The sequence below is a fragment of the Branchiostoma floridae genome, unplaced genomic scaffold (genome assembly GCF_000003815.2).
Source record: "Branchiostoma floridae strain S238N-H82 unplaced genomic scaffold, Bfl_VNyyK Sc7u5tJ_490, whole genome shotgun sequence".
NCBI classification, from domain to species: domain Eukaryota; kingdom Metazoa; phylum Chordata; class Leptocardii; order Amphioxiformes; family Branchiostomatidae; genus Branchiostoma; species Branchiostoma floridae.
This window is the reverse complement of record NW_023365881.1, coordinates 269,508-286,570: the sequence shown is the minus strand read 5'-3', so window position 1 is coordinate 286,570 and position 17,063 is coordinate 269,508. Positions and strand designations below refer to the sequence as shown.

The following is a 17,063-nucleotide window of genomic DNA, read 5'->3' as shown; positions in this document are numbered from 1 at the left end:
TAAACATCACCCGAAAAGCTGGAATACAACTTGAGTAATTTCAAACTCGGTATTACAACAAAGATTTTAGCATTTTTTCTGACAAATCTAAATGTCAACAGCATGCTGTACACTAGCGTACAAATCAATGGTACCTTTACCATACATGGCCCTACATACATATAACATTATACATTTTACACAATATCTCGAAGATTAGGTGCACAGCTCAAATTTGGGGAACACAAAAGTGTATAACGTTACATACATTGATACAAGTATTTCCAGCCTTGTATCGAGGCAGACAAATCAATTTTGTCAGTCAACTCATTATGACAGTTCTTTAATTCAGTAATCTAGTATTTCTTTATCTGTCAAAGAAAAGATATCCTTCCTGCAGATTTGAACATTCCAAGATACACTCAGGGCAGTTATGATAAATGCATTGCAGTTATATTTTTTTTTATGCTACTACATTTATCAGAAGATCTGTGTTCTTGTTTTCTGGAAAACCTCTACTCTTCATGTCCTTACCATGTTAGAAGTTAGACCCCTTTGATCACACCCCCCAAAAAATAAAACAAAGTTAGTTACAGTTATTGAGTTAAACATTTTGATTTGGATCAGAATTTCTTTATCCACTTTAAAAAAGTCTCCACATCCCAGATTCTGATATGACGTTCAGAGTTAACACTAGTACTGGAGGGTTAACTAGATTCAATGAAATTTAATTCTGTGACACCATCCATTTTTCTCTTCCATGGAAATCTTGACAGATCATCTCTGGCTAATACCGTATAGTTCTACTGAAATTGAGCAGCCTGAGTCTACAGATTATACAAGGTGCTATGATCCCCCACCTAGATAGGGTGAGCTTCAAAATACTGACTGTAGGTAACATACATTTGCATAATTCCACCAGGTGCCATTATACCGCCACCTCAAAAAAACGTTGTTATAGAGGCCTTCTCAAGATTGTCTTCAACACCTAAATATTTGAATTGTATTACATTTAGGATATTTAACATTTAGTGTTCAAGACAATCTTGGGAAGACCTCTATACTAACGTTTTTTGAGGTGACGGTATTATGGCACTTGGTGGAATTATGATAGTAGAATTATGATAGTTACTATCCTCCCCCCACAAGAGTTGGCAGCCAACCTGAATTCTGAGTCTGGGGTAAAAATTAGCCTGATTTAATCTCGCTTATAGCAGCCTGCCCACAACTGCCAGCCTCCGCGTGGAGGGGCCAGTTACAGCCCCGGACAGCAGAGTTTGTGTTACACTGACTATATAGGTAAAAATAATATTCTTTATTGCAAAATCATCGATACCCGAAGGCTAATTGCAAAGATACATGAATGAAGTACAATGATGATAATGATACTGAATGGTAAACAATAACAAAATGGACATTCAGTGAAACAGGGGTCATCAACTAGTGACACTTCTAATCTAAAATCCATTCTGGGGATCATATGGGCTCTAAAGCCTGGGCTGTCTGTGTGAGCCCTGAAAACAGTCTGGCATCTTGGCAAAAAACGCTTGAAATCCCTCTGACAACCTCCCCCTTCTCACAAACGCGTAACTTAGAATTAGATGTTCCAAACAAAATCAGACAAGCTGATATTGGAATTACCTCACAGTCTGACTCAGAGTCAGAGTTCCCAGAAGACCCATCTGTTGCTTGTCCATTGTCCTCTGTTTCCATGTCCTGTTGACTACTAGTACTGCAGTCTTGTGCATCAGAGTTCGCCACTTTATCAGGAAGGTGTGACTGCTACAGTGGTAGGAAAAAACACATTGAAAGTTTAGTTGCAAGTTCATGCCCATAGGCTAATCAGTGCAAGAACATGGTACAAACAAGATCATATACTATAAAGGGAATATGAATGTAACAATGGACTTTGGTAAATATTAGTATACAAAGGGACTACTGGAATGCTAAAGTGTTGATCAAGATAGGTTGGGTTTGATGTCTTTTTTTAAGGAAGACAAGTCACACTTTTTCTATAATTTGTGGGTTTTGTGATTTTAAGTAATCTCCCAGCAGATCCTACAATGGCATAAGATAGTACCAAACTGGCCAACTAGTGTAGTCAGCTAATAAGAGGTGTACATTTGCCATGTAGCAAAACATACTCCTAAGCCGGCTTCACTCGTCTGCCAGCTTTTTATGCTATCTTGTGCTACCATAGGATCTGATTAATTTTAAGAGGAAAGTTGCTTTTTGTTTGTCCGTAAATGTAGGGAAGCTGGGGAATATAATTGTGATTTCTTTAAACAATGTGGTTCTTTCAGTGAGGTTAAAAGAACACTTGGAAATAAAATCTGTTTCGTCTTCCACTGCTTTAGATGCACTGTAAGTAATTTACAAATTCTTTAGCACACCCAGGTTATTTCTTATATCGCCCTCTTTCTTATTTTGAGGGGATGAGCGCTTATTCAAAATTATCAAGGAAGGGATAGAGGGAGTGGAAGTCTGCTGTCGGGAGCTAGTCAATTTTGGAAACATAAGGCCTAGGAAAAAAAATGTTGTGTTTCCTGTTTCCCTACCTACCCTAAAAAAAACTGCCGACCCTAGACTTTTTTTTGGGTGGGCAGTGGAGTCACATAGCTTCCAGTTAGAATTTTTATTTGGCCTGCTTCCTATTGAAGTAAAACACTGCTTGTCCCATCTAATGAAGGATAAATGTATCTATCATGCACAAAATTAAAGTTTGACATTGAAAGACAAGTGTCATCATACATTTCAGTTTACTTTGTTCAACTGTATTGTAATATGTATCACTAGAATTTTGGCCAGCCTAAAAAAAAATTCAAGAAAAAAAAAAGATAATCCCTACCTACCGACACCTAATTTTTTCACGGACTGAAACAGGAAACCAAGGAGCTTTTGATAAAAGCTCCTCGAGGAAACACAACATTTTTTTTCCCAACAGATTTGGGAAAGGACACTGTTGCCTAAACCAACAGATTTGGATGCAAAATAGGGACCACTGCAGAAACAACAGTTGACAATCTGTAAAATTTCCCACAAAATGAACAGAGGCAACTATTTCACAGATAGGGGCAAGTTTCACCTTGCAAGGGTAGATTCGCAAAGATAATAGGGCATTTCACAGCAGTTGAGAATAAAAGAAGGAGACATTAGGTAGGGCAGAAGCACACAGGGGTGATAAATTATGCATGAATGACAATGGTGTCTATGCAAGTTTAGTGTAAAAGATGCCATGCGCACTTTGAAGAAGGTCTGGCAAAGTTTAAAACCAAATTGATACAAGCCAAAGGTATTGCACAGGTCTATGCTAAGATTTGAATATGCCGGGAATGAGCTACTCGCGGCAAGAAGCAAAGCAGTCGGTGAGAATCAAGAAAAAAATTTTGCACCCAGTGGTCAAATTTATAGGGTTGGCTGCCTTCATAGAACACCTAGTGCTAATATCAAATATCTGAAAAAAAATTCACAAACACTAGACCAAGGAGCTTTTATCAGTGACTAGACAAAGCAACTGGAGGTGACCATGAGATCACCATCATGTGACCTCCCTTTCAGGAAGATATGATTTTAATGTAAATTTCCAATTAAGCCACAACAAGAGGAGCAGAAATGGCTTGGAGTGTTGGCAATTGATAATTAGACTGTCTAAAAATTAGTGTGAAGGCATTTTTTTCAATCGGATTGCAAATTTTAACCCAGATTGTTGTTTAATCCACTCGTTGTTAGTGTGAATGGGGTCTAAAGGAGATCAAAATTACCTTTCTCAGTTCTGACATCACTTGGGGGGTGCTTGTGTCATCCACATCTGACTCTGAGGATAGGCTGGGGTCACCTGACATCAAGTCCTGAGATACTTCAACTGTTGCTCCAGCTAACTTTTGCTGTAAAGAAAGGAGAAGACACACAATGTCACATACATTTATATTACATACAGCATGACCAGTACATTTCAAGTATTTGACTTCTGCCCATTACTAAGTATAACATATCAATACAGCATCAATACATATTTCTGCAGCTCCATACTGATGTACTGTGAGATTTATTACCATCATCATCATCATTGTGAGATTGTCAACTGTTAAATGGAAAAAAATTCCATTAAATTCATACTATAAAATCAAAGCAAATCCATCCCCAAATTATAAGAGCACTTGGTAAGTCCAAGGATTTTAAAGCCTATTGATTATTATTTGCATATGCAGGCAATAAATACATGCGTCCTCGCATACATACTAGTAATCCTTTCTGGCTGGCCGGCTCCTCTATCAAACTATTCTTTCTATTTGTCCAATTTATGCTAGTATCCAGTGATCCTCGAAGCCTGGACACAAGATGGTCCTTCTGCTAGTTCTGGCTAAGAAATCTCGAGTCTATGGGGTATTAGTCCGGTTGGGGGGGGGGGGGTCTAATCTCCAAGCAGACCTACTGTGGCGTAATATTAGTATCAAACCCACCGTTTGACTTCCTTTGGCCGGCTACACTCCTTGGCCAGCTTTGATACTATCTTATGGCACCGTAGGATCTGCTTGGAGATTAGGGAGCGAGGAGATGTTTCACAATCATTTAGACAATACTCACGCAGCTGTATTAACTGTTATCTATGTGGCAGTCAAATTTTGTAAAGAAAATAAAGAGAGTGTTTTCAGCCAAGGTACTTACCCTCTTTGTGCAAGGCTGATCGCCGTTCCCACAGGCATCATCCCCATACCTTCTGACATGGTCGTAGTATGTCGATTTTGGGATGAGGTCGCTACAATGCGCGCACCAACGATTTCTGTCGTACTCGCTTCCAGCTTGTCCCTTTCGCCTGGGCATGTCTATAAACCTCCACAACCACACGAACCACTGGACAAGAACTGACTAGACAGACTACGCTCTAAGCCCTGTGACATTTCACAGCAAATATCAATTTGAATGGCCCGGTGGATTCCAACTATTTAGCACATGTACAAGAACTGTCGGTAAACTACTTTGATTCACATCTGCTCTGCTGTCATCTTTCCGATGACCAATCAGAACTCTGCTCTACTCGAATACTGCAACACTAAGCCCCAGGGGTCTGGTCCAATTCCCTGGGAAAATAATCATTGCAGAGGCGAGCCTGCAGAGTCACCACTCGGCCGTGATCTCCCGACTGCATTTCTCCAGAATTTCAGGTTCTTGTGGTTCATAACAGACCAACTCAGCAATGCCAAAGTCCAAGAAAAGTGGCCGCAAAGGTAAAGGCGCACTGAACAACTCTCCGCGCGCTCCGGCTCTGAACGGGGCGGAGATGGCACGAACGACGCCATCAGACCGGCACGGTCTGGATGGAAACAGCAGAAGCCCGCGGGACCAGCCGACCGACAACACACCGCCGGGCCGTGGCGCTGGGGTCGGGGCGGGGAGAGGCATCGGGAACGGGGCGAGGCTACCTGGAAACAGCAGAAGCCCGCGGGACCAGCCGACCGACAACACACCGCCGGGCCGTGGCGCTGGGGTCGGGGCGGGGAGAGGCATCGGGAACGGGGCGAGGCTACCTGGAAACAGCAGAAGCCCGCGGGACCAGCCGAACGACAACCATGGCCGTAAACCGACCATTGACGACATGTGGAAGTAAGTTATAACGTTATAGTATTTTTAGTAGCGGTGTCAGATAACTTTTTTTTCTTCTTTGATTTTTGAACTGTTAAACTTGAAATGTATCATAATTGAAAAACTTTGGAGGTGGATTATACAAACGCATCAGGCCATTCAGACTACGGTCGGGAGTAACGTTAGATATTTTTGTGCATGTTTTTTTCTTCATCTTTCTTCAATTTGTTCTAAGCGCTGTTTCTCGAAATTTACACTTTTATGCATTTTCACCCGATCCAATTCACAAGAATTATGTATTTGTTCAGTCTCGTCATGTGGATGGTTATTCAAAACCCTACTCTGGTATTTTCACCCTTAGAAGCATGAATTATTTCACAAGTCGTGCCGAACAGAATGAAATGAATATTGAATTGTTTGTTTTATTTTGCAAACTTGCCTTTGATCAAGTTTGCCTGCTAAACGTTCTAGACAAAGGGTGTGAAGCGGTGAGCAGACCCGGTGATAATTGATCCAACAATGACTGCTCTGTGTGTAACGTTACACCACTGGTACCAGGCATCGAGGTGAATTGTCAAAAGTCGAAACAATAGTCGAAACAAAATTTGCATAATAGTTTTCTTGTTTCAAAAGGACAAAAGACATGTGTGGCCGTAACCTTCTTTGTCGGTATAGCTCTGGTGTTGTCCCCATATGTAAAACACTAGGGGGTTTATGGGCGCCATCTCCTCTCCTCCCCCACCCCCCCGCGCGTTCCGGTGCATTCCTTTCAAAGTAAAATACCACACGCTGCGACCACCGACAGAATGTAAAAGTGTGATTGAAAAGACAACAAAACACACAAGACATACATTCATTTTTCTCCTGTAAGGTTGTTTAGAGATCTGTCGACTTCTCAAGTAATAGATAAAAGATATTTCCGCCAGGCATCTTCTGGTAAACAACCTTCACCTCTTCACACACGAAACATAACAAACTACAGTAACCCCTATGAGTGTGACAGTTGAAAAATGCCTGGGTTCAAAAATCCATGTAGCCAAGTCAGTCCACTTGGCTGAATGATAAAAAAAACTGTGACAAACTGCTTGACCCTCAAGGTCAATGCCAGAGTTTTTCATAAACTGGTCAGCAAAGCGATGCCCCTCAATTAAGTGGTCAAATTCTGATAAAAAGTAATTGAAAGTTCAAGTCAAAGTTTAAATTCATGAAATGGACTAGATCTAGATAGCCAGTAAAGTCAGGCCTTCCCCATCTGTGCCTGGGGCATACATCATACCCCAAGCAGAGGTTGTTTGAGGAAAGAAAGTGACTATTTTATCAATGTCACATTTACTACCACAGTTCAGTCCTTCCAAACCCTGGAATAGTGCATTCTATTAACTTTCATCGGATCTAAACCTTACTTGTACTAGTAGTTAGATTTTTCTTACAATGTAAGGAGGATATCCTTGTCGCCAGTATTAAGACGTAATTGTCCGGTTCAAATCCGGTTTGAACCGTTGAGTTTGTTGCTGCCAAGTTTAGAGTGTTGCTTATCTTCTAGATTTGTGCCACTCAGGAGATTTTATGGCCTCAAAACTCATATCAGAACGAAAGCAAAGTTATACTTATTGTTTTTATGTCCTACATTTCTTCTATGAATGAATTCATTCCGTCGCACTGCCAAGAGCACTGTTGGGGGTCGCGGGGATTCCCCGTGCACACGACCCGCATGTTTCGACTTTAAAAGTTGTTCATATAAAAGTTAGATTACAAAACGTCCGCGTGGCATCTTATTTTCTCTCAAAAACTTTGTAGTATCAACAGTTAATTTTTCGCGGTTTGCGAAACAATAGGAATTAACTGGCTGACCGATATAAATTTTTAGCTGGCTAGAGCCCTGTATGCCTATCTTCTGTCTATATTAATTGCCTATGGTATGACTGACTATGCAATCTTTATGTTGATCTCTGCCTGTTTTCCAGGATTCTACATCAGGTAACTAAAGAGGTCAGGACACTCTCCAAAAATGTCCAGGACAGTCAGGAGGAGAACAGGGAGAGTACCAGACAGCTAATGGATATGCTCACTCAGCAGAACCAGAACCAGAACCAGACTCACCCTCGAGTCGTCCCTCCTTCTCCCAGAACCCCCAAACCCTCTAAAGAACTGGTAGTAAGTTTGCTCGCTTGTCAAATCTATTACATTGTTCATACTTCACACACACTTGTACTTCTTGTCAAGTATTCTTTGTACCCTTTCACTCAGGTCACGCCTCTCCGAGAGGAGGCCCAATCAGTCCCTGAACTGATTAGTATTTGGCAAATGTTTTATCTGTAGTAAAACCTCAAAATGTCAGCTTTTAAATCTGGTATCATTTAAGATTTAAAAGGCATATTACACCAAACTACAACAGTTTCTTAGTATCTGTGACATTAGAATAGTGTCTTTCAGTGAACATACAATGTGGAATACAAACATTTCTGATGTTATTGAGCCATCCAAAATTATACCTCCAGCTCTTGAATCTTCCCACTAGGTTATTAGATTGGTGTAATTAAAAAAAAATGGTGACTATACGCTCTCACGATGTCACATTGAACATGGCAGCCTACTTGGAACCTGTCACTACAGCTTGTGAAAAACATTGTTCAATTTCTCATCCTGATTATATACAATCAAAGATAATATAATGGTAGGTTTGTAGTAGAATGTTTGGCTCAGGACCAAGTGGTTCCAGGTTCGGATCCTGCTATGTCAACAACCTTGTGCCCTTGGGAAAGGCACTTAACACGACTTTCTTCACTTCACTTCACTAAGGGGAAATGAGTACCAAGCTTAGATTAGGGATGTACCAAAAATGCAGAAACTTTCGCAGTCCTTTATTAATGTTCGGAGTTGACATCTTGAAAAGGTGATAGTCACCTGTTATGTCAATCTTTCCACAATTTTTTGAAATCTTTGTGAATGATGTTTGCTGTCCATTTTGCCACCTTTAAATTTATTTGTTTACCTGGGCTATTGAAAAGTTCAAAAGTTCCAGCTCGGCTGCCATGTTCACTGCGACATTCATCTTCATCACGAGGTGAAGCACACAGAGTTTGACCTCCAATTCCAAAAACTGTCCTTCATCGCTGAAAGGAGTTCATGACCTTAATGACATTATGAGCCATTAACTTAAGTCACTGTTTAATCTTGATACCTGGTGGCATGAGAGGGACCAAGAACTTTGATTTTTGATGGGATGGTTCGATGTTCAATAACATCAGAAAGGTGTTTTTATGCAGATGTATATGTTATTATTATCATTATTATTATCATTATATCAAGCAATATTATGATGGATGAATGTAATTTCAGGGAATTTTATTTATTGCCTTTGCCTTTTAAAGCTGGAAAGATAACATGTATGTATGAAATGTGATAGCAAGACTTAAATTTGTTTCATTGGATCTTTGCAGCGTGAGGCAAAGCGAATCTACAAGGCACTGGGGGAGGACATGACCTACCGTGGGGATCAAAAGTAAGTAAAATATGATATTACACTTCATTGCATTGCAAAAATGCCATGCTTGTTTACAGAGAATCTTTGACATACTAGCTATGAAAGGTTATGAATTACAAATTATTGCTGTGATCTTCCAAATAGCATGTGAAAAAAGTGTCTCAGACACAACACTGTAATTAAAATAAGCTTGCATGTATATGGATTTCAACAAGATATCAGTAATGAAAAGATTTGAAAAAAATGCACACGTTCAAAGTAGGTCTACCACGGTGGGTGTTCACCGCAGGGATATGCATTGAATGATGATCCACAGGCCATACCTTATGCCAAAGACTTCTATGATGCTTTTAGGATTAACATACACTTTATTTTTAAAGGTTCATGGAAGGCCAACACAACCAGGAGGTGACCAGGCGCATCACTCAGGCCATCAAGGATGGTGATGTCCCATACCCCGACAGAGCCATAAGAAGTAAGTCACAGGTGTTGTCTGTCAAAAGTTAGTTTCCTAAAAGTAAGTCTGGCGCAGTCTGGTAAAACCAGTTAATTAGAATCTTCACAGATAAAAAGAAAAACTGCCTTATGTTCAGCACTTGATTTAGGTTAATTCATTCCACTTCCTTCGAACATGCTTCCTTGGTTGTCTTACAAGCATATTTGACATGTTTTAAAGCTGCTGAAGAAGTATAATGCAGTGTAAGACTAAACACATGTATATCAAGAGACAAATGGAAAATTGGTGAATGAAAATATGCATACTAGAATATTCCTATGTGATCATGGATTATAATTCATACTCTCTTTTTAGGGGCATGCAGGAACATACAGTACAACATACGGCGGGCAGAGAAGAGTGAGAGGGATGGGACGTCTGCGGAACAACATGACAAGACCAAGCGGGTCAACAGACGGACTAGGGTAAGGATTTTCGTCTCTCTCCATCATTGAATAATGTAGCTGGAAAAGCGTTATCTTAATATTCTTAACTACTGACTAGGGGTGGATACCCTTTTGCTTGATCGGGTTCAAGTCCAGTTCAGGCCAGAGGTTTTGGTTCTGACTTCAGGTCTGGACCTGGTCCTGTCCGTCAATATACACAGAGGCTGAGGTTGGTACATACTTAGCTCGAGTGGAAAATTTCTCAATCATCTTCGTAAATTTTCAATCTAAATCAAGAATCAGTGAACAGAAAAATTAACCATGGGGCATACAATATTTCTTTCCTTCTTGTGAGCATGTATACAATCCATTTGGCTGAGTTTAAGTGGCAGAAATGTGGCCCAAAGAAAGAAGGTTTTGTGCCGGACGTATTAAAACAACAACTCCATCTTGAATCGCCGGACAAGTCTCGTGGTTTCTCACAAAACCACACAAGAATATAACAATGTTAGCCAATCACTTCACACGAAAACTCCAAACAACGCCTTGTAGCAACCATGCAATTCATCCACTATGCATATAACTGCTTGTTGTTGTTTTCGTTGGTCGCTGAAGTTTCTTTTTTTGAATACGACATAGATATGCCTCAAACTCGGAAATATGGATTGAATACACATGCACAAGAAAGAAGAAATGTTGTTTGCCCCCAGGCTTATTTTTTCTGAGCACTGATTTTTCGTTATGAGTGAAATTTTACGAGGATTGTTGAGGAACTTTCCACTTAGCACGTACCAACCTTGTGTCTTGCAAATTTGATGTGTTTTTTTTTCGTAGCGCATTTTTATTGTTCACTTAATTAGAACCGACACAATGAATTGAATATTGATATATTGTAGGCTAATCATCTTTGTTTCATGGGTATTTTCCAATTCCATGGCCAAAGTAATAGTGGGATGTGACATTGTCTAAATACAATAGATTTCTTGAAATTTTTTAACTTGCGAATCGGTTCTGGTAAAAAACAGGTCTGGCCAAACCAGTACCCAGCCCCACTCCTAACTAACGATTTATTACACTTAGAGACTTCATTCTTGAAACAGATTTGGCTAACACGTAAGATAATATATGTCCCCCAAAGTATTTGTGTTACTCATAATGTTAACATAATGTTAGATTTTCTCTAGCTAATTATTTGATAATAGTCCTCAGATTGGATGGACTTTGTGGTTATCACAATTCCAAGCCTATGACTCTGATGCCAATGTTCTAAACCATATTTGTTCTGTTTTTTTAGATGAAGGAGCTCAGGGTCAAGGTCGGCCAGGACATCCTGAGTCCAGCATCCCTGAAGTACCTGAGCGACGCCAAGCCTGACCTCATGTCGGATGAGGAAACGGACGAAGAGCAGGAGAAAACATGGGTGGTCAGGCGTCCATCCTGGCGGGCAAAGCGACTCACCGATATCATTGACAGATGCCAGCCAGGGGTGGAAGCCGTGATCAGAAAGAACCCCCAATCTAGATACAAAAGGATTCGCTCTACCGAGCCTAGTAAAAGAGATGTGCCAGACATACACTTTGTAGGGAAGGAATACCTAGACGTTGGGCAGGGGGGTGAGGCACAGGAGGAGAATGATGTACAGGGAGAGAGTGGGGTTCAGGGAGAGAGTGGGGTGAGTGGGGTACAGGAAGAGAGTGATGTACAGGGAGAGAGTGGGGTTCAGGGAGAGAGTGGGGTGAGTGGGGTACAGGAAGAGAGTGAGGTATCGGAGGAAAGTGAGGTGTCAGAGGAAAGTGAGGTGTCAGACTCAGAGGAAAGTGAGGTGTCAGACTCAGAGGAAAGTGAGGTGTCAGAGGGAAGTGACTGGTCAGTAGGCGGAGAGTATGAAATGGAAGATGGAATACGTCCATTTGAAAATGAGGAGAATGAAGAGGCTAGTGGCTGATTGAGATGATGTTATATGTAGTTAAATTGCATCAGTGGCAATGTATAGACAACGAAAGGTTCAACAATGCTAGAGTAGGTAACAAAGTGACATACTGTGACATACATTAGATTGTACAAGTAGTATATCATATCATCAATCACATTGTATTTTCTCTTTTTGTTCTTTTCTGTAGTTTCAATCACTTAGTATTTGGTTTTGAATAAAGGTTTATCATTCATACATCCATTCACTCCTATGTATTTTATAGGCATACAGTAGTATAAATATTTTCTCAGTAGGCATGTCGGATCTGCCTACTGAGGTGAAGGTATAGGTGAGAATAACGTTAATATTCAGGAATGTGTGAAGTAAACGAAGACGCGATTTCGTATCCGCAACAAAAGCCGTTTTTTTTAAACTAATTAGGATCCGATTATTCCAAAAATACGACGAATTCCTAAAAAAAACGACTTCACATCCGGGGCAAATGCCGTATTGGAATTTCTTAGGATCCGACCATGCCAAATATACAAGGAAAATCCTCTAAAAACGACGTCGCATCCGCGGCAAATTCCGTATTGGGATTCTTTAGGATCCGACCATGACAAATATACGAGGAAAATCCTATAAAAACGACTTCGCATCCGCGGCAAATTCCGTATTGGGATTCTTTAGGATCCGACCATGACAAATATACGAAGAAAATCCTATGAAAACGACTTCGCATCCGCGGCAAATTCCGTATTGGGATTCTTTAGGATCCGACCATGACAAATATACGAAGAAATTCCTATGAAAACAACTTCGCATAGGTGGCAAAGGCCGTTTTGGGACCCGTTCATTCCAGGTATACGAAGAAATTCTTTTAAAAACGACTTCGCATCCGAGGGAAATACCGTTTGGGGATTCTTTGCGATCCGATCATTCCAGGTATCCAAAGAAATCCCTAAAAAAACGACTTCGCATCCGTGGAAAATCCCATTTTGGGATATTTTTGAGTCTTTTCATTCCGGATGCAAAAAAACCAAATTTCGGATATTTTAGGGATCCAACTCGAATCCGTTTGCATTCGCTAGCATTTGTTACAAATACGCAAATATCCCTGCTCGAATATGGCTACATCCGATACCCTTTCCCCCAGTGAGGGAGTAATCTCTTGAGAACGCATCTCTCAAGCAGCTTTGCCAAAACAGCTAGAAGGGAGACTGGTCGAAAGTCCTCCACTTGTGATGCTCCAGCAGCCTTTGGTACAGGCACAACATTTGCCGACTTCCACACGGAGGGCACTGTGCCCTTTGCATACGAGGTGTTGAAGAGATGGCAAACAACAGGCGCTAAGTCCTCAGCACAGTCCTTAAGCACCCAGTTTGGTACGTTCTCCGGCCCACTAGCTTTCCTTGGGTTGGTAGTCTTGAGTAAAACTTTCACCTCGCCAATCAAGCACAAGTCAGGACACACGCCTGCGAACGGAAGTGGGAAGATGTGAAGGGACTCACTCTCACACCCTGCTTTGGCGAAGTACTGACTGATGCTCTCTGCTGAAAGCTCATCTGTGATTGTAACTCTCCCACTGCTTCCTGATCTTCCCAACTCCAATCATAAAGCAGAGTACTGTCAAAACTCACAGAAAAGTCCCCACATACAGCTGTATATACTTATTGCTTATTACATTGCCCCATAGAATACAATAATTCATGTAACAGTAGACCATTTAATAGTGGATGCATATTTCTCATAGACATATATAACGTGAGTTAGTGTTGGATATCAAACAGTGCGCAAAGACGCAAACGTAAAAAAAATGATAATTCTTTACATTCTACATTCATGTTAATAAGGATTTAGGCAAAGTGTCCAATGACAAATAAATGTTATCATCTACCAAATGCATTACATACACCAAGTTATTTTTGCATGCGTTACACCCATCACTCATCGGCAAGTCCATTTGATCACAAAATTGTTACACGTTTCAATCATAAATCTGAGTAGTGTTGAAACTCTCATAAAACTTTCCACAAACAGTTGCATATACTTATTGCGTACTACATTACATCATAGAATAGAACAATTCATGTAACAGAAAACCACTTAATAATGAATACACATTGTCCAAAGTTTGATATATATTTATAACGTAAGTTAGTGCTAATATTGGATATCAAATAGTCAAAAAATGATAATTCGTTTCATTCTACATTCATGTTAATTTAAGCAAAGTATCCAGTGTCAAATAAACCCTATCATCTAAGCTATCATATACCAATTACATTACTCAAAAAAGTTAGTTTTATACGCTTTACACTCATCACTCATCGCCGAGTCCATTTGATCATGAACTGATCCTCCGCAAGGATGTAAAGGACAAGAAGAAGAACACTCATCATACATGTGGGATTTCTTTCCAGTTGGCTTTCTCACGTGGTCATCGAAAATGGGATTTAAGTCAAGCGTAAAAAAAAGATTTTGACTAAAGCCTGCAAAGACACACATCTACCCTAAGCTAAGAGGCGAGAACAACAGCAGACTTTGGTCCAAGGCAAAAACGGACTTGCACTATGTTCTTAAAGCATGTGTGAACAAACAAACGGTATTCATCCTCTCAGCTAAATAGCAAATACATTCCTCATACATTAGGTTCATCCAAAGGGGCTTTCTGTGCTGCAGAATAGTCGCACTGGTCACACTTGTAGGGTTTTTATGCGGTGTGAGTTTTGATCTGTTCGGACTGCTCATTCTTTCCAGCTGCCCTGTCACTGGTCACACATGTAGGGTTTCTCTTTTCACCTGAATGAGTTTTCATATGTCTGGATAAGTTGGACTTCCGATCTGTTCTGTATCCACACTCCCCACACATGTAGGGTTTCTCTTCTGTATGAGTTCTCTTGTGTCGGGATAAATGCGAGCTGCGAGCTGTCCTGTACCCACACTCCTTACACATGTAGGGTTTCTCACCGGTGTGTTTTGTTAGATGTTGGTCCAAATTGAATTTCTGTGCAGCAGAATAGTCACAATGGTCACACTTGTAGGGTTTTTCTCCGGTATGAGTTCTCATATGTTTCGATAGGTCTGACTTGTATGTTGTTCTGTACCCACACTCCCCACACATGTAGGGTTTGTCACCACTGTGTCTTGCTAGATGCTGGTCCAAAGAGGATTTCTGTGCTGCAGAATAATCACACTGGTCACACTTGTAGGGTTTTTCTCCGGTATGAGTTCTCATATGTTTCGATAGGTCCGACTTGTATGTTGTTCTGTACCCACACTCCCCACACATGTAGGGTTTCTCACCGGTGTGTTTTGCTAGATGTTTGTCCAAAGAGGATTTCTCTGCTGCAGAATAGTCACACTGGTCACACTTGTAGGGTTTTTCCCCGGTATGAGTTCTCATATGTCTGGATAAGTTGGACTTGCAAGCTGCCCTGTATCCACACTTATCACACATGTAGGGTTTCTCACCACTGTGTTTTGCTAGATGAATGTCCAAACTGGATTTTTGTGTAGTAGAATAGTCACAATGGTCACACATGTAGAGTTTCTCTCCTGTATGACGCTTCACATGAAAGGATAAGTCAGATTTTCGTGCTGCAGAATAGTTACATTGGTCACACTTGAAGAGTTTTCCCCCCGTATGGGTCTTCATATGTCGGGATAAGTTAGCCCTTAGAGCTGTCCTGTACCCACACTCCCCACACATGTAGGGCTTTTGACCAGTGTGTTTTGTCATGTGGTCATCCAAAGTGGATTTCTCTGCAGCAGAATAGTCGCACTGGTCACACTTGTAGGGTTTTTCACCAGTATGAGTTCTCATATGTCTTAATAAGTTATGTTTCTGAGTTGTCCTATACCCACACTCCCCACACATGTAGGGTTTCTCACCGGTGTGTTTTGTAACATGTCGGACCAAAGCGCATTTTTCTGCAGCAGAATAGTCACACTGGTCACACTTGTAGGGTTTTTCTCCGGTATGAGTTCTCATATGTCTGGATAAGTCGGACTTGTAAGCTGCCCTGTACCCACACTCCCCACACATGTAAGGTTTCTCACCGGTGTGTTTGGTCAGATGCTTGTCCAAATGGGACTTCCATGCTGCCGCATAGTCACACTGGTCACTCTTGTAAGGTTTTTCTCCTTCAGTCTCGTTCCCAGGGTGGCCAGTGCACAAACCATCAGTCTCGTTCCCAGGGTGGCCAGGGCACAAACCTTCAGTCTCGTTCCCAGGGTGGTCAGGACACAAACCATCAGTCTCGTTCCCAGGGTGGCCAGTGCACAAACCCTCATCAGTCTCGTTCCCAGGGTGGTCAGGACACAAACCTTCAGTCTCGTTCCCCGAGTAGCCGGGACGCAGATCTTCAGTAGAACCTCCACAGCTGGGACTGGCCATTTCTTTTCTGTTGAAGGACAACAAATGATAGAAGGAAAATAGTATCTAATAGTATATGAAACGTTTCACAGAAGTCAGACGCATATGCGGCGAGCTAATATGTCAAACTCAAAGGGTAAGGCCCACAAAAAGTAAACAAAACCCGTCTGGACGGCATGTATACAAAAGTAACGGGTTCCGCACTGGTGTTCCAGTGCTGAATCAATGGGTCAAATCGGCCTTAGCACTGGTTTTCCAGTGCTGAAGAAACGTCAGCACTGGTGCTGAAGGGGATCCGCAGGTCAATCCGCCATGCAAATTGATGGTGGTCGATTATAGTTCAGGGCCTAAAACTTCAAGATTTTTTTCCTGGTCAAATGGGTAGAAATCCTAGCAGTCTTGAGGTGGGTGTGACAGGGGAGGGTTTCAACTTTGTGATTAGGGCCAAAAAGCTGAGTTTGTGTGGTTTTTAGGGGGTATAAAGTTGGGACTTTTTTGTCCTAGCACATGGCCTCCTCACTGGGTTGTGGTGCGGTTTTGAGGTCAAGGGTCAATCTTTCAGTTTCCCGGAAGTTCTCGCCGTTAGATTCATGCCGAAATGTGGTTTTTCGGATAGCTGAGATGTCGGGCTTTCATATGAGGGTATGTTTGTGTGCCAGTAACGTCAGATAGTTGAGTTACTAACAGTTGCTTTCTCCTCTTTTTTGTATAGGAACCCATTGTTTAGAGGCTGCAAATTGAATCACCTGCGGATACCCTGAACGGCCTTGTTCCAGTGCTGAAGCACTAGAATTCCAGTGCTGAACTTCTCCGAGCACTGGTTTTCCACTGCTGAACTGCCGTCAGCA

At 41.4% G+C, this 17,063-nt stretch overlaps 3 protein-coding genes across 3 annotated transcripts in view; 1 reads left to right on the top strand and 2 right to left on the bottom strand.

Moving 5' to 3' along the window:
- LOC118408900 overlaps positions 1-4,826 on the bottom strand; it is a 9,461-nt gene extending 4,635 nt beyond the window's left edge. Inside the window, exons 1-3 of the mRNA XM_035809758.1 lie at positions 4,645-4,826; positions 3,741-3,863; positions 1,621-1,761 (exon numbers count right to left, since the gene is read on the bottom strand). Coding sequence (XP_035665651.1) covers positions 1,621-1,761; positions 3,741-3,863; positions 4,645-4,800 — 420 coding nt within the window. The 5' untranslated portion in view covers positions 4,801-4,826. The remainder of the gene's footprint in view (positions 1-1,620; positions 1,762-3,740; positions 3,864-4,644) is intronic.
- A 274-nt stretch (positions 4,827-5,100) lies between these two features.
- LOC118408903 (golgin subfamily A member 6-like protein 2) lies at positions 5,101-12,094 on the top strand. Its single transcript, XM_035809762.1, has 6 exons — positions 5,101-5,580; positions 7,524-7,713; positions 9,000-9,061; positions 9,424-9,518; positions 9,855-9,964; positions 11,220-12,094. The coding sequence occupies exons 1-6, from the start codon at positions 5,174-5,176 to the stop codon at positions 11,868-11,870; spliced, it is 1,515 nt and encodes a 504-aa protein (XP_035665655.1). The 5' UTR covers positions 5,101-5,173; the 3' UTR covers positions 11,871-12,094.
- A 2,456-nt stretch (positions 12,095-14,550) lies between these two features.
- LOC118408895 (zinc finger protein 525-like) lies at positions 14,551-16,022 on the bottom strand. Its single transcript, XM_035809755.1, has 3 exons — positions 15,333-16,022; positions 14,949-15,017; positions 14,551-14,765 (listed from the first exon to the last, which is right to left on the bottom strand). Exons 1-3 carry the CDS (start codon positions 15,883-15,885, stop codon positions 14,551-14,553), a joined length of 837 nt encoding a protein of 278 aa, XP_035665648.1. The 5' UTR covers positions 15,886-16,022.
- Positions 16,023-17,063: the final 1,041 nt, after the last annotated feature.